Source organism: Onychostruthus taczanowskii, unplaced genomic scaffold, assembly GCF_017590055.1.
Source record: "Onychostruthus taczanowskii isolate IOZ18803 unplaced genomic scaffold, ASM1759005v1 scaffold75, whole genome shotgun sequence".
NCBI lineage: Eukaryota > Metazoa > Chordata > Aves > Passeriformes > Passeridae > Onychostruthus > Onychostruthus taczanowskii.
In genome coordinates this window covers 530646-553112 of record NW_024505339.1, presented here as the reverse complement: position 1 = coordinate 553112, position 22467 = coordinate 530646, and the positions used below count along the sequence as shown (strand labels likewise).

General features: G+C 47.3%; 1 protein-coding gene across 3 annotated transcripts; it reads left to right on the top strand.

The window, feature by feature from the left end:
* Positions 1-13: 13 nt before the first annotated feature.
* Positions 14-22346, top strand: LOC121345771 (transient receptor potential cation channel subfamily V member 2-like). 3 transcript variants are annotated; one of them, XM_041422977.1, is made up of 19 exons: positions 14-949; positions 1129-1291; positions 1539-1656; positions 2405-2699; positions 3172-3305; positions 3589-3741; positions 4172-4312; positions 5388-5686; positions 6673-6849; positions 7314-7472; positions 7579-7674; positions 8132-8202; positions 8665-8830; positions 9463-9529; positions 9609-9916; positions 10955-11073; positions 11513-11607; positions 17057-17179; positions 22212-22346. In XM_041422977.1, the coding sequence occupies exons 4-18, from the start codon at positions 2461-2463 to the stop codon at positions 17167-17169; spliced, it is 2337 nt and encodes a 778-aa protein (XP_041278911.1). In that variant the 5' UTR covers positions 14-949; positions 1129-1291; positions 1539-1656; positions 2405-2460; the 3' UTR covers positions 17170-17179; positions 22212-22346. The 3 variants fall into 3 exon arrangements, with proteins under 3 accessions (XP_041278911.1, XP_041278910.1, XP_041278912.1); XM_041422976.1 differs by lacking the exons at positions 17057-17179; positions 22212-22346 and adding an exon at positions 12329-13397 and having other exon boundaries at positions 29-949; XM_041422978.1 differs by lacking the exons at positions 17057-17179; positions 22212-22346 and adding an exon at positions 12288-13397 and having other exon boundaries at positions 31-949.
* Positions 22347-22467: the final 121 nt, after the last annotated feature.

Below are 22467 nucleotides of genomic sequence, written 5' to 3'. Positions count from 1 at the left end.
GGGGAGCTCAGGTGGGAGCAGCATTCCTGGGGGATCTCAGGTGGGAGCAGCATTCCTGGGGGAGCTCAGCTGGGAGCAGCGTTCCTGGGGGAAGGCTGTGGGGCAGGGGGTGCTGGGGTCACCCTGCAGGACCTGGCCATGCTGTCCTCTGCTTCCCTGCTCTGGGAAGGGAAAGTGAAGCATTTTTGGGGTGTGTGGGCCCAAGAACAGTCAGCTGTGGGGTGGGGGGACATCCCTGCTCCCAGGGGAAGCCTCTGCCAGCCTTTTCCCCTTTGGAGCACACCCAGGGCCGGGAGCAGATGCAGTAACCAGTGCCCTGAGAGTCGGGGAGCACCCGGGGCTGCTCTGGGCAGTGCCCTGAGCCCTGAGGAGCAGCTGCCCCTGCTCCTGGTGGCACTCTCAGCCCGTGTCCCTGGGGCTGCCTTCCACACCAAGCTTGGCCTCAGCTCCTCCCAGCGCTTGTGCTGCTCCTGGGGAGCCTTGTGGGGCTCGGGGGAGGCAGGGGCTGTGTGCAGGCAGGGGTTAAGCATCCTGAGTTTGCAGCAGGCAGCCAGCTTTCCCATATAAGAGCACTGCACTCATTGGCTCTCCCCTTCGCTGAGAAATCCAGCCAGTCATTTCCTGTGCAAGCCTCCTTCACTCTGCAAAAAGCCACACAGTTGGGTAAATCACGAGGCTCTGGGGGTGTTCCTTCTCACAGGAGCCTTGGATTCTCTCATGGACCAGCCAGGAGCCCCACGCTGTGCCACTGCCAGGCTGCTGGGATGAGCATGGGCTTCCCTGTGTGGCTTCACACCCGTGGATGGAAATCACTTTGGGTCTGCCTTGGTGCCCATTAACACTTCTTGCTGCTTGGCTCGGCTCCTGCCGGGAGGTTGTGTCCCCTCTGAAGGACCCCTTGGGACTCCTTGTCAGATCAGCTCTCGGGTGGAGCTTGCAGCAACTTCTGGTAAGCGCTGAGCTCTTCTGGCAGCAGGGCTTGGTGAGGGCTCCGGGGGAAGAACTCGGTTTTTGGGGAGGGCAAGTGGGGCTGGCAAGCAGAGAGTGCTCCCCGTGCTCCCCAGAGCGGGTGGGCACCTCTGAGGGTCCTTTTTTTACAGGACCATTTTGCTCTTGCTTTTAACCCAGACGCTCTGTCTGTGCAAGACCGACAGTAAAAAACTCTCCTGGGCGCTGTGGAGAGATGGAAACTGCAGCTGAGGAATGATTTTGGGGAGAGGAAGAGAGAAAAGCACGAGCAGACTGTTGTGGAAGTGCGAATATCCTCCGAAAGGATTCAGCCCATGTCCCAGTAAGTGCTGTGAGGAGGGAAGTGAGTCTCAGTGGGGTTGAAGGGTGTGTGCAGGGGAATGTTTGTCACCAGGGCGCAGACTAAACGAGTGTCTCAGTTATCACTACGGTTTGTCTCCCAACCAGCCCTTGGATTTTTGCTGTCAGCTGCATGAAGATGTTTTCTGGCTGTTTTCTGCCCAGACCTGTGTTTTTTCACACCCCAACCTAAGCCAAAACTCTTATTCTGTGTCCATTTGCTGGTGCAGGCTATGGAGTGTGGCTGCAGCCCCAGCAAGGGAGATTTCTCTTCAGAGGAATCCTGTTAACCCTTTGGAGGGAGCGCCTGGGAATGAGAAGGAGCTGCTGACCAGAGCCGTGCCGCAGGTTGGTGACTGTGGGTGCAATTTCTGCCTCCCAAACCCTGTGAAAGGCTGCCCTGGGCGCTGTGCCTTGGGTGTGGCCTGAGAGAACAGAGAGAGGCGTCCGAAGAGCCAAAGCTGAGCTCAGGAAGCCTCAGAGGAGAGAAGGGGGCAGGCTGGGGGCTCTGCTGTGCCCTGTGCTTGTCCTGGAGCTGGGAGCTCCACTTCTGTGCTCCCAGCAGCTCCAAATATTGAGGAGATCCCACTCATTTTGCCCATCAGGGATGAAATGCCAGACAGTTTGTGCAGGTGTTTTTCTCTGTCTGGACAACCTAAAGCTTCCCAGCAGGGGCTGTGGGCAAACTCATCACTGTTCCCCAGTGAACCTTTATCTTCAATACCACTTGGTGAGCAGCCTGTGCCTGTGCTGGCTGCACTGAGACAAGAACAACGATCCCACGCTCCTAAAGAGCCACTTTCCTTGCCTTTTATGTCAGGAACCTGTGCTGCTGCCAACAGGTGAGGTCATCCCACACAGGGGGTTCAGATGTGCTGCAGAGTTGCCTTTGCTTCATGAGCTGCTTCTAAACCTCTCCTCCACTGGATCCCCACTTAGGACCCTGATCCTTTGTTCAAATACTGCTCCTCCATGCAGAGTTTTATCAAATCTCCCTCCCAAGGGACCCGTGGTCAACCTGGGAACGAACTTTGTGTCCAAAAGCCTTTGGGGTTTGTGAAGAAATCGTGTTAATTCTCCCCATGCCTCCTTGCAGGTTTAGTGCCCCCCCAGGGAACCTCTTTGTGGTCTGCAGGACCATCTCTCCTGGCAATGGATAAGTTCACAAACGGGCAGCCAGGCCCAGCTCAGAGGAACAGGCTCATAGGATTGCTGGAGACAGATGACAGCATCCAGGAAGAGAAACCTGCCCCCAGCAAAAAGGAAGAAAGGCCAGGACATGGAAGGAAAGGAGAGCCACAGCCCTTGGAGACGCCTTACCAGAAGGAGAGCAGTGACTTTGCCCCTAAAATCAAGATTAATCTGAATTATCGGCCAGGACTTGTCAGCAAGTGAGTAACTGGGGGGTGTTTGACCGGTTTGGGTTGATCCAGGTGATCCACACTGACCCGGCCTGGTGGGAGCATATGGATTTTCCCAAGTCCACACTGAGAGGGTCCATACTAAATCCCCCCAGGGATGGGCCTGAGCCTGGCCCTGCAGCCATCCTGGGCTGCTCCCTCTGCTCTGGATTCCTGCCAGGGCTGCACATCAGGCTGGGTCTGGGAACAGCTCCAGCTGATGGAAAGAGCAGCCACTTAGCAGAATTCTGGGAAATAACTGTCTCTGTTTTTCCCTTGACTCAAAAATAAAACATTTGAGTGTTGTTTTTTTTTTTTTCCCCCTCCCAACAAAACCTCCTCCATCTCCCTCCTTCCTTCCTCTGTCCCACCGGAGCTCATGGCTCGTTCCTGTCCATGCTCCCCAGAACTCCCCTCTCCAGAATCACCCCCAGAATTCCTGACTGCTGCCTTTGTCCCGCAGCCAGAAGGACCCGAATCGCTTTGACAGGGACCGGCTGTTCAGCGCCGTGGTCCGGGGCAGCCCCCAGGCTCTGGATGGTTTGCTGGAGTACTTAAGGAGGAACTCCAAATTCCTCACCAATTCCGAGTACACAGGTATTTCCCTGCCCCTGGAATGGTTTGTTATTCACAGGGGGAGCGGGGGAATGTGCTCCTGGTTCTTTGCTTTCTCCACCTTCTCTGTCTTCTTTTATTTTCCTTATATTTGCCCCAAGGTGGAGAATGTCATTAATTGAATATATCCTGAGGTTTTTACCTTAGGGCTGCTAAAAATACTGATAAAAACCTTTAAAATGAAGATTATATTTGATCCCTGAATCAAGTACTACAACTGTGTGCAAAGCACACCCACGACCCGTCAATCCTCTCTCCCTGCCAGATGCAAAGACTGGGAAAACCTGCTTAATGAAAGCCCTGCTGAACTTAAAAAACGGGAAGAATGACACAATCCCAGTCCTGCTGGAAATAGACCAAAAGACACAGAACCCCAGGCCACTGGTCAATGTGTCCTGCTCTGACTGTTTCTACAGAGGTAAGGAAGGATTCCTGTGAGATGAGCAGGAAAAAGGAAAAAGAGGGGAACTGGAGCAGTCACACTCAGCACACTGACCTTTTATTTCTAATTCTGCTGCTGCATCTCCTCCAGCCTGGAGTTAAGCCCTCCTTGCTCTGTAAAACAGCAATGATACATGGTTTTAATAGCCCAAGAAGTGAGACTATTTACTCGGGAAAGTATAAAAAGCACTTGTAAAAATGAAGTGGTCTGTGGCTGTTAAATGAGCTCTGTCTGGCTGAGCCTCAACCCTCCCGTGGCCGCTGGGGATCTCAGTGCCAGGCAGGGGAATTGCTGAATTTCTGACGGTGCCCGCAGCTGCCAGCCCGGCCTGAGGCTGCAGCCAGCCCCGGTGACATCGCTGCTGTCCCCGGAGCGGCACAGGGTGACAGGGTTTGCTGTGCCCCAGGCCAGACCGCGCTGCACATTGCCATCGAGAAGAGGAGCCTGGAGATGGTGAAGCTGCTGGTGGAGAACGGGGCTGATGTCCACGCCAGAGCCCACGGCGAGTTCTTCAGGAAGAAGAAAGAAGGAGTTTACTTTTATTTTGGTGAGTTTGGGGTTTTTATTGCCATGCTGTGTGTGGTGCCACTAATTCTAGATGGGTTTGCCCCTCTGGTGCCATCTTCAGTGCCCTTTAATCCAGCCCTTGGCTTATCTAAAAGGCAGAATCCTTTCATATCTGGGGTGTGCACTGCACTTCCATCATCCTTGGGTTTATGTCTTTAATCCTGAGTGGCTTCAGACAGCAAAACTTGGCTAGTTCAGATTTGAGAGATCAGTTTGAGATGTGGGAAAGTGCTTCAGCTGTCCCAGAAACTTGTAATTGTTTATTGTAAAACCCTTTCAGAATCCAGAGACACTGAGGCAGAACCTGTTCTGTGTTTCAGTGATAAAATTCTGGGCAATTTCTATATAGTCTCAATATAATTTTTATATATTTCTATAGAATTTTTATATAATTCTTATAGAATCTTTATATTTTTAATATTTATATGTATTTATATATTATGATATTTTTATATATTTTATCTATTTTAAATATTTCTAGATAGATTTGATATTTTTATATATATTTAATATTTTCTCTAGATATTTAAATATATTTAAATATATTTTTATATGCATATATTTATATAATATATTTATATATTTATATATTTAAATATATATTTATTATATATAAATATATCTTTATATTATTTAATATAATGTTATATAATTTTTATATTTTTAAGTTTTATATTTTTAATAGTTTAAATATATTTTATATTTTAAGGATTTAAAAATATTTTATTTTACATATTTATATATACTTTTGTATATTTTATATATTTTTATATATTTTATGTATTTTATATATTAATTTTTATATATTTTATGTATTTTGTATATTTATTTTTATATATTGTATGTATTTTGTATATTTTAATATATTTTAGATGTTTTTATATATTTTATATGATGTTTTTATATGTTTTATATATTTTTATATATTTTATATGTTTTTATATATTTTACATGTTTTTATATATTTAACATATTTTTCTAGCATTGCCTTTTCCCCCCTTTTTTGACTCCTCTTTCCCTCCTCCCCTCCAAATGCTGTGTGCCCGTCCCCTCAGGCGAGCTTCCCCTCTCCCTGGCTGCCTGCACCAACCAGCTGGATGTGGTGGATTACCTCTTGAACAACCCCCACCAGAAAGCCCGGCTGCAGGAGCAGGACACCCAGGGCAACACGGTGCTGCACGCCCTGGTGATGATCGCGGACGACACCGAGGAGAACACCAAGTTCGTGAGCTCCACCTACGTGGAGATCCTGAAGGCGGGCGTCAAGCTGGACCCCGCCTGCAAACTGGAGGAGATCGTCAACTACGACGGCTTGAATCCCCTGCAGCTGGCTGCCAAGACTGGCAAAGTGGAGGTGGGCACGGCCAAGGGGAGCCCAGGGATGCTGAGGAGCATCATCCCAGGGATGGAAGGGGAGCCCAGGGATGCTGAGGAGCAGGGATGATGGGATTTGCAGCCTTGCTCGGTGTCCAGTGGGGTTTGGGGCTGGAGCTTCTGGCAGCCAAGCTGTGCTGATGCTGCTGGCAGGGCCACAGGGGACCACAAAGGAGGGTGGGGGGTGTTTGAGGGTCCCAGGGTGAGGGAAGAAGTGAGAACCTTGTTCCGTGTTTCAGAAGGCTGATTTATTATATTACATTGCATTACATTACAATATTCTATTCTATTCTATTATACACTATACTGATGTTTCAGAAGGCTGATTTATTATATTACATTGCATTACATTACTATATTATATTATACGCTATACTGAAAGCTTAGCATATAATATATTAAGTTTAGTTATAGCATAAACTATAGCATAGTTTATGCATAGTATATTTTATAGCATAAAATATAGCATTAAGTTTAGTTATAGTTATAGCATAAAACTACACTAAAAAGAATAGAAAGGATCCTTCAGAAGGCTGGAAAGGAAAGGAATGGAATGATAACAAAAGCTGGTGACGCTCAGAGTCCAAGCAACTGACTGATTGGCCATTAATTAGAAACAACCCATGTGGACCAATCAAAGGTGCACCTGTTGCATCCCACAGCAGCAGATAATTATTGGTTTTCTTTTCCTGTGAGGCTTCTCAGAGGAGAAAAAAATCCTGGCAAAGGGATTTTTCAGGAAATATCATGGCGACAGGAGGGCACCTCCGAGCCACTCAGCCGTGTCCTGCAGAGCCTCAGTGTCCCTGCCCTGTCCCCTCTCCCTGGGCTGAAACCCGCCCCACTCCTGGGTTGTTTCCCTGCTTTCATCCAGCCCCAGCTGCTGGCTGGGCCACAGAGCCAGCCGTGCTGCTTTGGGTGTCCTCCTGCACGTGCAGCACAGGAACGTGCTTGTGCTGCTGTCAGATCTTCAGGCACATCATCCAGAGGGAGATCCTGGAGCCCGGCTACCGGCACCTGTCCCGCAAGTTCACCGAGTGGACCTACGGCCCCATCCACGTGTCCCTCTACGACCTGTCCTCCCTGGACAGCTTCGAGGAGAACTCTGTGCTGGAGATCCTGGCCTACAGCAGTGACACCCCGGTGAGGCTCCCCACACAGGCTTCTTCTGGACTTTTTTTGGTGGTGCCGCTCTGTCATTGCGGCGTTTCACGTGAACGTGGGCTTTCAGGTGGAAATGTGAAAATTTCTGTAATTGCGGCGTTTCACGTGAATGTGGGCTTCCAGGTGGTGGTTTCTGTGAAAAAAAGGAGTGATTCGTGGGGGTGTTTGCAGATTTTGTTGTTTGGAGGCTGCTTGGTATGGCTCTGACCATTCGTAATTTGAGAGAAATCTTGATCCTTTGGTTGTCTTAAGCCTCAGTTTGTTCAAATACCTCAATGAAGTGATCTCTATGCAATATTTCACACTAAAACACCTGACTGAATAACCCCTTAACGACTTCCCAACTGAATCCATGCAGCTCCAGCCCTTAAAAACACCATCCTCTGGTGAATTCCCATTCCTGCTGGCACCCAGGTGCACTTTGCTCGCTTGTTTCCCCACAGAACCGGTACAAGATGGTGGTTTTGGAGCCGCTGAACAAACTGCTCCAGCAAAAATGGGAAACTTTTGCTTCCAAGAGGTTCTACTTCAGCTTTGCCTCCTACCTGTCATTCATGATCATCTTCACAGCCATTGCATACTATCAGCCCTTAAGGGTGAAGGTAGGCCCAGTCTTTTTGTCTGGATGGAAGGAGCAGGGTTTAAAAGTTGCCATCACTGCCTCTGCCCGTCTCCACTGCTTTGGGTGGTTTTGGTTTTGTCTTGCAGCCTTCCTTCCCAGTGGAGTTCACAGCTGGAGGCTTCCTCTGGGTCTCTGGACTGATCATTATCTTGTTAGGAGGCGTTTATCTGATCTTTGCTCAGGTAGGGGGATCTCTTGTCTGGTTTCATGGTAAGACGGGAAAAAAAAAGGATGTGTTCTCCTGACATCAGGATGTGCAGGAGGGAATCCTGCTCTGGGACACTCACTGTGGTCTGGCAGGGGCAGCACAAGCCGGGTTGCTGGGCAAGGGGGATCACAGTTCCACAACAGCAAATAATTCTGAGAGACTTCTGCGATTTATGGCATTAAAATGCATCCCTGGCATTTAATGCAGGCTATTAATAAAGACACTGGGCTGAGCCGTGATTCAGCCCTTGTTTATCCTTGCCCTTTATAAATAAAGGCTTTTTTTCATCTGGGAGGGATGAAATGGGGGATCTTGGAGATGAAAGGGGGAGCACAAGGAGCAGAGCTTTGCCTGGGGCAGGGCAGGGCAGGCAGGGCTGCCTCTCTCCCATGGCTGGCTCTGGTGAATAGAGCACTGATTTTTCCCCCCAGAGCCTGTACCTGCGGAGGAGGCGCCAGTCCCTGAAGACCATGTGCTCTGACAGCTGCATCGAGATCCTGATGTGAGTCCTGGGCTCTGCCACAGCCTCAGCTTGGAGCTGCTGCTTTGTGCAGCTGAGCTGCCCCAGCACTGCCACAGGGCTGGGGAGCAGCAAACCCAGATGCTCTGCCCCTCTCTTTGCACCCCTGCTGCTGCCTCTTGTCCTGAGCTTTTTCTTGCTGCTGGCTGGGCTCTGTGTGCTCCTCTCAGCTGCTGCCTCTTGTCCTGAGCCATTTTTTGTTGCTGGCTGGGCTCTGTGTGCTCCTCTCAGCTGCTGCCTCTTGTCCTGAGCCATTTTTTGTTGCTGGCTGGGCTCTGTGTGCTCCTCTCAGCTGCTGCCTCTTGTCCTGAGCGATTTTTTGTTGCTGGCTGGGCTCTGTGTGCTCCTCTCAGCCTCCCCAAACCTCTTTTATTGCAGAGCAGACCTGCAGGAGCCCTTCTTTCTGAGGTGAGCCACTGCCACTTCCTTTTGTTTCCTCTCCAGCTTCATCCAGGCCTTCTCCTTGCTGCTCTCAGCAGTGCTGTATGGAGCTAGCTCAGAGAACTACGTGGCAGTGATGGTGTTCTCCCTGCTCCTGGGCTGGGTCAACACCCTCTACTACACCCGCGGCTTCCAGCGCACCGGCATCTACAGCGTCATGATCCAGAAGGTCAGGGCTGGGCAAAAGCCTCTGCAGGGAAAGGCTTTGGGCTGGGAGGAGCTGGGATTGGTGTCCTGTGGAAGCACAGGTGCTGCAGAATGAGGTTAGGTCGGTGTCGTCATCTGCAGCTGCAGGAAATCACTCGTTTGGCAGCGCTGAGCATCCCAGGTGGCAGCAGCTGATGCCTGTGTGCCAAAAACCACTCCAAACAGCACTGGAAACCAGTCTGGGCTCCCTGGAGATGCTCAGCTGGGCCTGAGAAGTGTTTCCAGAAGAACCTGGGACTGGAAAGGCAAAGCAGGGGTGAAATGAGGTGCCTGGGAAGAATTCTGGTCACCATTTGTGTAAAGCCAGTGGAGGTGGAAAGGAGAGGGGTGTGTGTGTTGAAACAATTTGGAAACAGCCATAGTGGGAGCCAACAGGATATTTATTTGCTTCAAAGAACTAAGAACTGTCAGATTAACCTGCCAATGATGTTATTTACCTGTCAAGTAGATTTAACATATATTAGCAGCTTTTTACACTGGATAAAAGGTGGAAACCTTGCAGTCAGTGTTCCTGAGGGCTGGTTTGTGATGTGTGAGCTCACCTGGTGATTTCATGTGAGATGAAGCACAGCACTTCCCCCGTTTGTGTTTCAGACCATCATGAGAGACCTGCTGCGCTTCCTCCTGGTTTACATGATCTTCCTCTTTGGCTTCGCTGCAGGTGAGCCCTCTCTGGGTTATCTGTGGGCTGAGCTGCAAAAATCCCTTTCCCGGGGACTCAGCTCGTGTTTTCCTCGCAGCCCTGGTGACGCTGATGGGCGATGCCCCCTCGGTGTCCCAGAACAAGTCCCTGGCTCACCTGGAGAGCTCGGGCAGCCACGCCATGTACGGGGGGCTGCTCAGCGTCTCCCTGGAGCTCTTCAAGATCACCATCGGCATGGGGGACCTGGATTTCCAGGAGCACGCCAGGTTCAGGTACTTTGTCATGCTGCTGCTGCTGCTGTTCGTCATCCTCACCTACATCCTGCTGCTGAACATGCTGATCGCCCTCATGAGCGAGACTGTCACGGATATTTCTGGCTACAGCAAGAGCGTCTGGAAGCTGCAGGTGAGGCCCACAGCCCTGCTGGGCTCTCAGGGCAGAGCTGCCAGTGCCTGCCTGTGTGGTGTTTGCAGGGTGCCCTCGTGGCAGGGAGGAATGATGAGTCTGGCTCCATGTTCTCAGAAGGCTGATTTATAATTTTATGATGCTATATTATATTAAAAAACACTAAACTATGTTATACTAAAGAATACAGAAAGGATACAGACAGAAGGAATGATGAGTCTGACTCCATATTCTCAGAAGGCTGATTTATAATTTTATGATGCTATATTATATTAAAAAACACTAAACTATGTTATACTAAAGAATACAGAAAGGATACAGAAGAAGGAATGATGAGTCTGGCTCCATGTTCTCAGAAGGCTGATTTATAATTTTATGATACTATATTATATTAAAGAATACTAAACTATGCTATACTAAAGAATACAGAAAGGATACAGACAGAAGGCTAAAAAGATAACAATGAAAACTCGTGACTCTTTCCAGTCTGACACAGCTTGGCACTGGTTGGCCAAAGAGTCAAAATAATTCACAGAAATTATTCAGCAGAAACCAAGGGAACAGTCGCCTGTTGGATAAATGATCTCCAAACACATTCCAAAGGAGCAAAACAAAACAATCTCCAAACACGTTCCAAAGGAGCAAAACACAGGAGAAGCAAATGAGATAATTGTTGTTTTCCTTTTTCTCTGAGGCTTCTCAGCTTCCCAGGAGAAGAATCCTGGATGAAGGGATTTTTCCAGAAAATGTGAATGCCACATGTCTGTCCTTAGCTCAGCTGTTATTGTGCCTTTCACATGAAGCTGTCACCCTGGCAGTGCATTTTTAGGTGTTTTTGCACCCAAAGTTTAGGTGCATTTTTAGGTGTATTTGAGGTGTATTTACAGCTCTCTGCACAGGTAACCTGAGGCAGTCCTTCAGGAGCATTTTGGGGTTGGGTTCCCTGGGGATTCTCCATTCCCAAGGAGTTTCTGAGTGGGGAGGGGCTGGGCTCTGTGTGTGCCTGGTTCCTCTCTGACGTGGGTTTTGTTCTTCCAGAGGGCAATTGCTATTCTGGAGATCGAGAAGGCCTGGCTGTGGCGCCAGGGTGGGAAGAGGAGGTCTGGCTGCTTCATGTCAGTGGGGCTCAATAAGAAAGATGAGAGGTGGTGTTTCAGGTAAGACAGGGCACCATTCCCCCCTCACACTCCAGCCCCAGTGGGGTCACAGCCTGGGAACCCTGGAGGGAATTTCAGCACTGGCTCAGCCTCACACTCCTGGCTACATCCAAATTTGTTGGTGATTGCCAGGCTGGAGGTTTGAGAATTAACTGATCCATTAAAAACCATTCCCTGAGCTGGAGAATTTGAAAGCAACCAGACCAGTGGACAATATGCAGGGGGAGAGGGTATTTTACCTCATGGAGCTTTGATTACAGATGATCTTTGCTCAAAAAAAAAAAAAAAAAAAAAAGCTCAGAAAGGGGCTGCTGCTGCAGCCAAACCATCAGGGTGGTGTTGGCAGGATGAGCTGGGCTGGGAGACTGCAGAACAAAGAGATCTGGCTTGAGCTGCTGCATTCCAGGCATCAGTGTCTTCTTGCATTTTGTCTCTCCAGAGTAGAGGAAATTAAATGGGCAGATTGGGCAAAGGATGTGGGAGTTCTGAAGGAAGAACCTGGGAACACCAGTGATTCAGAAATAAATCCAGAAGGTAAATTAAATCATGAAGAAAGGTCTGCAGTATCCTTTTAGCTTCCTGCTCAGCAAACTGCGCTTGGCATGTTGTTATGTCTTTGGCATTCCAGGCAGGCCAGCTTGAAATTGCTTCCCCACAGCAGCATCCCCTGTGAGCTGAGAAAATAAAGGTTTAGTCTAGGTCTGGGGCTGGCCAGATTTTGGGAACAAACTGAGGATGAAGGAGATGCCATTCCTATTCAGCTCTGGGAGAAATGGGAAGGAAATGCTGCTGAGGAAAAGCAAGGGCTGCTCTTATATTTGGCTCAGTAGCCCAAATATGTGATGCTTTTCCTAAGAAAAGTAAAATTTAAGCTCAGATGTTAAAATCACAGGGCTTTCAGAGCCTGAGTTTGGGCATTAACTCTGGCAATGCTGTCAGATTCTGCCTGACACCTTTGTTTGCTTCCCTTGGTAGAGCTGGGAAGGAGCTCTGTGGAAACCAGAGCTGTTTCCCTGTTAGAAACGTTTTGTTCAGCCTGGCACAGCCTGGGCAGGAGCTCCAGTGGGTTTGGGCACAACCTCCAGTGTAGATTCCTCCTGGGTGCCAGTTTCCCAGGGCTGGGGAGGCTGCAGTGCCTAAAACATTCTGTGGTGTGTGTGTGTGTTGGGTGCTCCCTGAGCCTTCCCCCTTCTAAAGCCGGGTCCCTTTGTCAGCTTCCTGCTGATGAGGGGCTGTTCCTGTGTCCCTGCTGCAGACACCAGCTCCTGGAGACAGCCAGCCCAAAAAGCAGCCCGAGCAGCTGCCCCGGAGCAGCTGGCCCTGCTGCAGCCCCAGGCAGCAGGCACAGAGATGCTGCCTCTGCAGGCACAGCCCAGGCAGCTTTGACAGCTTTCTGAACCTGCCTCCTCTTCAGGGGAGCTGCTCTCCCCCAGCAGCTGGAAGAACTGAAGGCACTGTCAGCAGCAAAGTGCATTTCGTGGAGGACTGTGGTTCAGCCTGTGGCTTCCAGCCTTGTCGTGCACTTCAATGATTCATTTCCTCTGAAGAAACTGTTTTTACTTGACTTTTCTCTGCCTGACACTTTCTTCTTGCTGTGCCTAAAGATGCAGCGGTGGGAGCGAGCTCCTGGGGCAGTGGGGGAGGCAGAGCTCTCTGAGCTGAGCAGGGATGGTGCTCATGGATGATGCTCATGGACAATGCTCATGGAATCACCTGCCTGAGGATGGCCCAGCCTGTTCTCTTGTCACAAGGGACTGCACTGAAGTGCTTTGGAATAAAGAGTGTTGTAGAGTCCTAAAAGTTGCTGAGGGTGGAGTTGTCTCTGTGCTGGTGTGAGATGCGAGTGGACAAACCCTCACCCTGTGCAGCACCTGCAGGGCTCCGAGGTTAATCCACAGCAGGATCCCCATTTCACACTTCCAGAGTGAAATTCTTTCCCTAAAATCACAGAAAGTGGTGTGGATTTCCTGGAGCTGAAACTTCGCTGGTGGATTTCTGGGACATTTCATGGGTTGCTTTGTCTCTGTAATAAACAGCAGCAGAATCCTGCTCGTGGCCCCTGAGAGACTGATGGGCCAACACTTTGTGTGTGGTTTTTGCTTCCTGTTGCTCATGATGGGCATCCTGTCTTGCTGCAAATATCTGCAAGGACCTTGCTCCTTTTTGTGACTTTGTGACTTGCACCCAGCTTCAGGCAGGAGGGGCAGCCTGCTGCAAACTGTGGGAAAAGAGATAAAAATGAGCTGTCTCACTTTTCACTCTATTTAACAGTAATAACATGGAAATTTTCTGTAAACAATACAGCAAGTGTACTTAATTGAAAATGTTCATTTTTGGATGTGCTTTTAGAGCTTCTTCCTTTCTCAGCAAGAGAGAGAAGGTGTTATCAGTGTGGGCTGTAAGTTCTTATCAGATTCCTGATTACTGCTGTGTATTTACACCTGAGCCTGGAGCAGCTGCTGCTGCCCTGGATGCACCTTCCAGCCCAGGGCAAGGTTGGTGAGAATCCCAGGAAAGCTGCAGCAGCCTCCCTTCAGTGAGATGAGCCATGCAACCTGAGCTCTGTCTCAGTTCCACTCGGAGTGAGCCTTGGAGCTTTTCCTTTTGGACACCATCATCTTAATCCTCACTGCATGCACGGGACAGGCAGCAAAATTTTGTTTTAAAGCTCATTCCCTGCACTTCAGTGGGTTCTTCCCCCTGTGCTGGGCAATTCCCCCTCCAGCCTCACTGCTCTGGGACTCTGAGTGGGAACTGACTTTTCTTGCTCCACCTTCTGTTGTTTTCTTGCTTTGTGAAGCCTTCAGCTGCTTTGTCCATCTATGGCTTTGTCCTAAGTGTTCCCAAGATCTGGCAAGGTGCTCATAGTGCAGAGGCTCCTCTGGCCCATGATAAATCTGTTGCTGTGCTTGGTGCTCTGCTGGGACACTTGGAGATTGTAAAGAAAGGCAGGATCAGATCTGCCATCCCTGTCTGGACTCTCAATAAATAACCTTGCTGGTAGTTTGGGGAAGCTGTGGGCACTGGCAGCTTTCAGCATCACCTTCCCCTTCAGCCCTTCCTTGGTCCTGCTTCTCTTTTGAAGCTTGGCAGTGCTCATTTATCTTTTGATCTGCACCAGGCATGTTCTGCTGTGAGGCAGGGCTTTGGCAACCCCAGAGCTCTCCAGTCACACCCCAGCCCAGCAATGTCAGGGATGATGATGGTTAAGAGGCCCCAGAGAATTTTGGGGTCCACTCTTAACAGATGACAATGTTTTGTCAGGAAATCCTTCAGTCACTTACACAAGAACTTCTCAACAGCTGAGCTGTCCTCTCCCTTCTCCCCCTGACAGGTGAACCCCACTGAGAACCTTTCCTGTGCACAGGGGAGGTTTTTAGGGCTAAACTGGCTAAACTAAAAAACCTCTCACCAATGGCAGTGGAGGAGCAGCTGCAGTTTCGCTCCTGTCTCTGAAGCACAGAGGCTCTGGGGGCCCAGCCCTGCCATGAAAAGCCACCAGCAGCTCCCAGGGCGGCTCTGGGGCTGTTCAAACCCTCTGGGTGTGCTTTGCTCAGAGTTCCTCAGCTCCTGGCAGGTGAGAGATGAACCCTGGGCATCCAAAGCCCTCCTTTACCCCAGCACACTTTGCCTGCTCCTTGCTCCCCATGCCCTCTGTGGAAGGCTTTGTGTTCTCCCCACCTCACAGAGCAATTTTCCTCAAAAGGAACTCCATCTCTGCTCTCTGTGGTTCCCAATTCCCTGTTTTCCTCAGGGGCAGAGGTGGAATCAAACCTCCCTTGTTCTTCAGATGCTTTGCACGTTCTGGGGAGTTCCTCCTCCCCTGTTTTTCCAAAGGCTGCTCTGAAGTTGGAGCCAGCACAGGGAGCAGGATCCACGAGCTGAGTCCTCCCTCTCCATCTCCCTGTGACCCCACTTGCAACTGAACATATTTTCCATTGCCTCTGGAGCTCACAAAGGGAGCCTTTGAACTGTGACAGCCCCAGGGCCCCGACAAAGACCAGATGCTTTGTGTGAATCCCAGGAGCTGCCCAGGGCTGGGGCTGAAGGGCTGCAGCTGGTGGAGTTTGCAGCTGGACTCTGCCTGGGGCTGCCTCTCACTTTTTGGGCTTTGCTGTTCTCAAGAAATTTCATTTCTTGCTCTGGGACTAAAAGAAAAATTAAAATAAAAAACTAAACCAAGAATTTTAATTTTTTTCTTTAAAAAAAAGAGAAAACTTGCACTTTGCAGCCTCACATTTGCTTCTGCAGCACAAAAAAAACCCCAAACCTGGGGCCAGACAGGAACGGGCAAAGGCTCAGAAAATGTGGCTGTGGCTGCCTTGGGGGTGGAACAGAACTAAATCTGAGTGCAAAGGGGTTTTTCTTGCTTCCTCTTTTGCCATAATATTTTTTTTTTCAGCTCAGATTTGTGGCATGTGGAGTGTTACAGCATGTCTGGTCTCTGAGCACAGTTGTCAAATGTTGAACACACAGAGAGGAGAGTTGGAGGTAGCTGGAAAGTGCCCATGGAATTTGTTGTCCTCTTTTCTGAGAATCTCTGGAAAATGTAGATTTTCTGGGCAAAGAGAACCATGTCTCTGTTTCACTGGGCAGAAGAGCCATCCCCAGCTGACAGTGTTGGTTTTGTTGTTGCTCACGTCTCCAGCACTAAAGTCAGGAACTCCATCATTGCAGAAAAAAATAATTCTGCTATTTTGGAATCCTCTGGATGAAAACCTTCATCCATTAGGACAAGAATGAGTCTGCAGAGTGCCAGAGCCATTTCCTTTTGTTCATCCCAAGCTTGCAGTGCTTTACCTCTGCAGCAAATACCCTGGAAGGAATCATGGAATTTGGAAAAAGAGTGGGAAAAAATTCAGCCAACTGGGCTGTGCTGTATTTCTGTTCCACTCTCAGGGGTCACAGGGAGGGAGGTTGCCAGCTGTCCTATTACTTTTTCTGCTGTCAGATTGTTGAATAATGATTTTGCTGCTGCTAAACTGGTTACAGGATCCGTCCCTGAGGATGGCTGGAATAAAATAAATAATAGGAAACGATCCACATATAAGTAGATATGTGATGTTTTGTTCTAAAAATTGCCCTTACTGCTGCAAAGGACACTAATTCTACAAAGCTATATATAGAGAATTCCAGGGAAAGGGCTGCTTGTCTCCTTCTGGAGCACAGGTTGGGTTTTATTTGGGATCTGAGCTGTGCCCATCTGCTGGGCTGACAGATGCTCTCCTTGCTGGAGATGTTGGGTGCAGGTTGGGGAGCAGGGAAGGGTTTACGTCCATTGCCTGGAGACAGAGGTGAAAACACTGGCAGCGTAAACACTCCGTGCTGGGGATTTTCCAACCATGCCTGAGCAGTGACAAATAAAACATTTAAAACATTCCTGCTTTGTGCTCCCTGCTGGATGTGCTCTCCCTGTATGGTAGAGGACTGCAGGCTGCAGCCAGAGCTCCTGGCTTGGTCAGTAGGAAACAGGAGAGAAATAAAGAAATAAAGTTATTCTGTCCCTTTTGTCCCAGTGAGGTAAAATCCTGATTTTTAGCTGTGTGCAGGGATTTGTTGGTGCAGCCCTTGGCACAAACGTGCCTGGGGAGTTTTCTGCATGTCCCCTTTGCTCCTGGGGCCAGGCAGAAAAGAAGAGATCCTACAGGATCCGTGACAATATCCAGGATAAAAGTGAATTGTGTCACTCTGGACAGCCCAGCAGGAAACCCTTTGGTGCTGTGCTGGAATTTGCTCAGGGTGCTTGGGAGCAGAAGCAGCAGCCTGGGCACACCAGGGCTCTCACAACGGGCACCCTCTCGTGGCTTTGTCCTGCCACAGGGTGAGGACAGGGGTGGATCCTGCTCTGGAGCAGGCTGGGAACCCCCTCAGTTCCTGCTCATTTAAGAAAAGACCATACGGTAAGAATTTTTTTTTAATTTTTTTTTTTTTTTTAATGCAAGAGTGCTACTTTTGCTATAAATCCTTCTCTGATGTTTTCTAGGCTGGTTCATGCACCTTGAAAAGCCACTTCAAGGTGCAGGTGACCTCTCCTTGGGACAATCTTTGATTTCCCTGATGGTCTCCAGGACATTGCAGGATCTCTGGAGGACGTGATTGTGCTCTGGTAGGTAATAAATGTTGTTTTTTAGTGTGCTGGGGAAATGCTTCAAAGACAAATATAGAATCTGTGTTCCATGCAATGTGTCATTATTCTATTTTTAATTCAGCATCAGAGGGACATTAAAAAAAAAAAAATCTTTCCCAGTGATAGAAATTATCTAAAATATAAACCCTTCAGTCCAAGTTACAAAGGGTTTTGCCTTGTATGTCTAAAAGACTTGGACAAGCACGAGATAGTGAACATGAATTAACACAGATGAAGATCTGAGAAGACCTTGATGTCTGGAGTTCAGCACAGATAATTTAGCTTATTTATACAAAATTTAATTTATTTACATACTGTCCCTCATTTTCAATCACACCCCTGTCAGCTGAGTGACCTGTGGAGTTCACACAGACAGAGGCAGGGAAGATGGGTTTGATTTTCTCTTTGCATTTTGGATTTGAAAACAAACTCTAGATAAAGAATTGGAACTGCTAGATAATGCGTTTATCTCATGGAAACATAAATACCACGTTTAATCCTGAAGCTCTGCCCATATTGGTGTATTTTGGCTGTCTGCTCCTTCAGGCTCTTGGGATTTTGTGTGTTCTGAACATTCCCAGCAGAAACTGGAACTGCTGTAAATAGGCCAGCCTGCTCCAGGTGACACAGCATGGAAACACTGAGCAGTTCTTGTTCTTGCTGCCAGGCTTCCTTAAAACATTTTTCCTGTAATATTTCAGCTCAAAATTGATATTTGATTCTGTTCCTGATCTGCTCTTCACCAACTCAAGACCAGCTGTCCCCTGTCTCGCCAGCATGAGATTCAACCCTGAGAGAATCCTCATTTTCCAAAACAGCAAAATTGTGTTTTGATACAATAATCTGAGTATTACAGTGCCTTGCCAAGGTAAAAACTGGGAATTCTGGTCAAGTTGAGATGTGTTGCTGCTTTAGTAGCAATTAGGAGTCCTTACCACAATTAAATATTTAATTAGGTGTTCATAAAGCAGAGGACACAGAAGGGGGGGACAGCATTCAGCCCCGAGCAGTAATGAGCACTAATGACTGTGGCTGCAGTGCCTCAGGGATTCTGATGTTGTTGTACATTTATTTCCTAAGAATAATTCATGAGATTCTGGAGTGTTGGTCAGCGTTGCTGAGTACCTCTGCACACAACATCTAATTGTTAATTATCGTTGAACTTCTCCAGGAACATCAGCCACAGGCAGGAGATATTTACTGGTGAGTAGAAAAAGGAATAAACCTCATCTCTGCAAAGCTGTGCCCCTCAGCTTGAATATTTAATAAAGAAAAACTTCTTATCACTGGAGAAAAAAAGAATAATACTGTCCTGTGGCAATCCAGGGGTAAAAACCTGGAGTTTCTTTACCAAGACCTCGTCCACAGTGAAGATTTTTTTGTTGTTGTTGCTTATAAACCCTTTTCTGGGAGCTGAACTCATCACTAGTGTCTTTTAGTTTCAATTCTCCATTGAGGTGTTGGGAATTTTTTTTGTGTGCATGTAAAGACATTCTGAACCTGCTACCTTAGGAAAATGAGGATGGTTTAATCTGTGTTTGCTCCCAGTGCCCTCACAGGGGCTGCAGCCACAAGCCCATCTGCACTGCTCATCTGCCTTGACAACCACATTCAGTGAATCAGAGGAGTTGTACTCTCCAGATTTTGCATTTAGAGTTTATATAAAACATCCTCTTTGTGCAAAAGGTGTTTTCTTCAATCCCTCAGTGGTGTTTTTTGACTTTCCTTGCAATTCATGCTTCAACAACCTCCCATTCATAGAGTGCTTCATCGCTGGGGCTGTCCCAGGAGATCCCAGAGCACAGACCGAGGTTTAAACAACAATAAACATCCTAAAAATCCCAGTTCTGGCATTTCATGAGGAACAGATGAACAGCAGAGCACTGCAGCAAAGAGCTGCTCAGTTTGCATTTGACAGAAGGCATCGTGGTGAAAATCCACCCTGCAGACTGGCTGAGGAGCTGAACAAGTGCCACAGTGCCCAAAGTCACCCCTGAATGATAAATGTTACATAAAAGCATGGAGGGGTCTCCTTTGAGACTGAAAAGGAACCATTTTCCTACACACCCTAAAGAATATTGAATAATTAATTGGGCTGCTGCATTGTCCTGTGTGTGAAAGAATTTGGAGGGAGCAATTCCCCCAAATTCCAAGAAGCAGGATGCTCCATGCTCTCATCAAATAAATCCCCATTTTCTGTCTGCACCAAGGAAGGATCAGTGGGGCACTGAAGTGACCACGAAAGTGCCACTGACAGGGGAGATAACTCTATGTGACAACTCTGCTCCCAAACCACCCCAAAAATCTGCATTTTAGGAAGGTGCCAGTCGAGGTGAGCTTGGAGAACAACCCCAGAGCTCTCAGCAAAGTGCTGAGAGGAAACCCAGCTCAGCCACCAAGTGATTTACTACCCAAACAAACCTTGCCACGAGCTCCAGGGAGGGGAAGGAGCATTTCACTTGTTGGGAGGAGAGCCTAAATACTGGATTTATCTGATTCAAGACTCCCAAGCTTTTATTGGGCTATTTGTACCTAATTTGTTTTATGGGAGCAGTCCCAGGCCGAGTTGAATTTCCCAGTGTTTTTATTCAGCTCTGAGGAGAATTCCTTCTCCCTTGGCAGCCTCCTCTCCCTCTGGGCACCAGCAGCACCATTAACTGCTGCAGTCTGGAACTGCAGAATTGGGCAGAAATGACAATTTTCCCTTTTTTCCTGCCTCTGAATGATACTCTGAGCATCCTCTCTACACTGAGGCCAGAGCTGTTCTTCCTTCTCATTCAGCTTCACAAGCAAGAGATCATTTTCACATTCCTGCACTTCATGTCTGATTTTTCCAGAAAAGAATGAGCAAAAAATACATGTTTTAACAGCACCCTGGTGAGTTACAGAATATTCACGGGGCAATCCATATTTTATCTGTCTTCTCCACCAAAATAGGCAAATTTTTCAGAGATTTGGCACATGAGGGTTGCTGGCTTCACCACAAAATCCACTTTGACCTGGAAACACCAGAATTCCTGCCTGGAATCCATCTGATTTACCAGTTACACAAAAGCAGTCTTCTTCTTTTCACTCTCCTGAAGCCTTTGGATCCACGTGAAAAATCTTTCCCTCTCTCAGGATAATTTTAGCTTTGCTCAAACTTCCTTATTTCAGTGAAAGAGGGAGCACCCTTTAAGGCTCTGATTTCAGTGTGGTGATTATTAAAAATCTTGTGTTTTCTGAAGGGGCAAACTGGTTTCTGGAATCCTCTTTCCTCAGCAGGGAGAGCAGATCTCTGAAATATATAATCCAGCTCTGTTCCAAGTAAAGCTTTCACTCAGATGAAAACATGTTCAGGGCATTTAACTTGATTAGGGGAAATTTACTATTCCAATTCCTTTTTTGTCACCATCCTCCCATTAAAATTTATGAGGGCTGATTAGTACATGATTTTTTTTTCTGTGTTTTTTTTAATCAAAGAGCATCTTTAAAAAAGGAAATGAGGACTCAGCTCTGGCAGCTGCACTTCCTTGCAAGCACAGTTTAAAGCAAAGGTTTTTATATCAATTTCATGTCCAGTTTTGGGGGAGGTAGAAGCTTTACATTTTGATTAATGAAAATTACTACATGTTCACAAATCAGCAAATTGGTTTGCAGGGAAACATTCTGAGGTTTCAGCTTTCAGAATCTCCAAATTACTGCACCAGGTCCCCCTGGGGGCTGTCCCCTCTCCTGGCATTAATTCCTGCCAATGCCCCATCCCTCCTGTACAGCCAAAATCAGTTCTCAAATCAGAAACAAAGCACCAAGGCAGGCAAAAATAACCTGGTTTCATCCATCCTTTTTTTTTTTTTTTTTTTTTCTTTTAAAGCATAAATGAAATTAGCACCATTGTGCCTGAGGAACACTCCTTGATGTCAGATAAGCATTCACTGCAGGCCTTACCAAGTGGGTTTTAAGACCATTCAATTACAGTGCATGACTTTATTCAATTAGAGGGTGAAAAAAAAGGTTGAGAGGATGCCTGGGAACATTCCAGCACAATTTCCATCTTAATAATTTGCAGCACTGCAGATTGTCAGGTCACTTTCTGCAGTGTCTGGAAGGCAGAACAATAAAACCACCCCAGGGTCTCCTCGCTGGGTTTGTAAAAAGGAGACTCCAAGAGAGGGTCCAAGATGAATCTTAGAGATGCAATATTCAACATTTATTCACTGGACTGCATGGAGAACATTGCAGTTATAATGAATTTGATGATGCTGCCTCCCAATTTCTTAATGCATCTGTGTCATTGGATCAGAATTTAATTCACCTTTCACTTCAGTTTGATTTATTGTTCTCTTTGGCCCAGTTTCTTTAATAAACAAGAATGTTAGCAAAGGACTTCCTGAAAACAGGGAATTGGGATTTAATGTAGGAGCCTCCAGTTTAGGGCACCTGGTGTGGATAGACAGAATGTAAGAGAATAAAGATAGTGTGAAGGTAAGGAGTTACAGCTGTGCTAATTATCAAGAATTAGGAACAGAGCTGCCTTTAATAAGCCACAACTGGATCCAATTAGAATAGGTATAGTAAAAGAGTAAGTTGGCTGGTCCAGAAGGTTGGATGGAGTTTGCTGGCTGTGCTGAGAAGGAGTCAGTGCTGTGAAGAGCTGTCCATGAGCAATCACCAAGAAGGTACAAAACCCCTGCAACAAGATGGCAACAACCTGAGCCACCTGCAGTCAGGGCTAAAGAACATTTATTACCTTGGGCATTTTCTTCTGTAGATAAAGGATGGAATTGCTTCAGTGCTACCACTAGGTTACAGATCTGAGTTGCTATCAGTTATAATTATAACTGATAGCAACCAGCATTACATAACCATTAAAAATCAGGAATACAGGTACTTTGTCTTTTTTTTTTCCACAATCAGGTACCTCTTCCTTGGTCCTTAAGAAAGGGGGAAAAAAAACAGATTAGTGCAGATTAGTGGGTTTAAAACCCTTTACAGAAACTTCACATATTTACATTTTATACTTTTATTCCAGGTATAAATTTTGCCGAAATGAAATCAAAGGATGGATTTTCCCTTCTGTCTCCAGTGAGCCAACAAGATTCCACCCTTGTCCTCACTGTCCAGAACTGAAGAGTTTTTACCTTTAAGAAAAGAATCTGTAAAAAAGACAATACAGTAAGAAAAGAACTTTTAATAATCTAAGGCTAAAATGGTAAGAAAATTTATGTAAAATTCAGAGCATTCACTGAGCCTGAAGAAGTCTCTTTTCCCCTCCCTTCTCCAAAGTC

Bases quoted from the DNA above. Each gene is read 5' to 3' on its own strand.
- LOC121345771 (XM_041422976.1), top strand. From the start codon at position 2,461: ATGGATAAGTTCACAAACGGGCAGCCAGGCCCAGCTCAGAGGAACAGG. The intron at 8,203-8,664 runs GTGAGTCCTGGG...TTTCCTCTCCAG, and splicing joins AGCTGCATCGAGATCCTGAT to CTTCATCCAGGCCTTCTCCT. The intron at 11,074-11,512 runs GTAAGACAGGGC...TTGTCTCTCCAG, and splicing joins GATGAGAGGTGGTGTTTCAG to AGTAGAGGAAATTAAATGGG.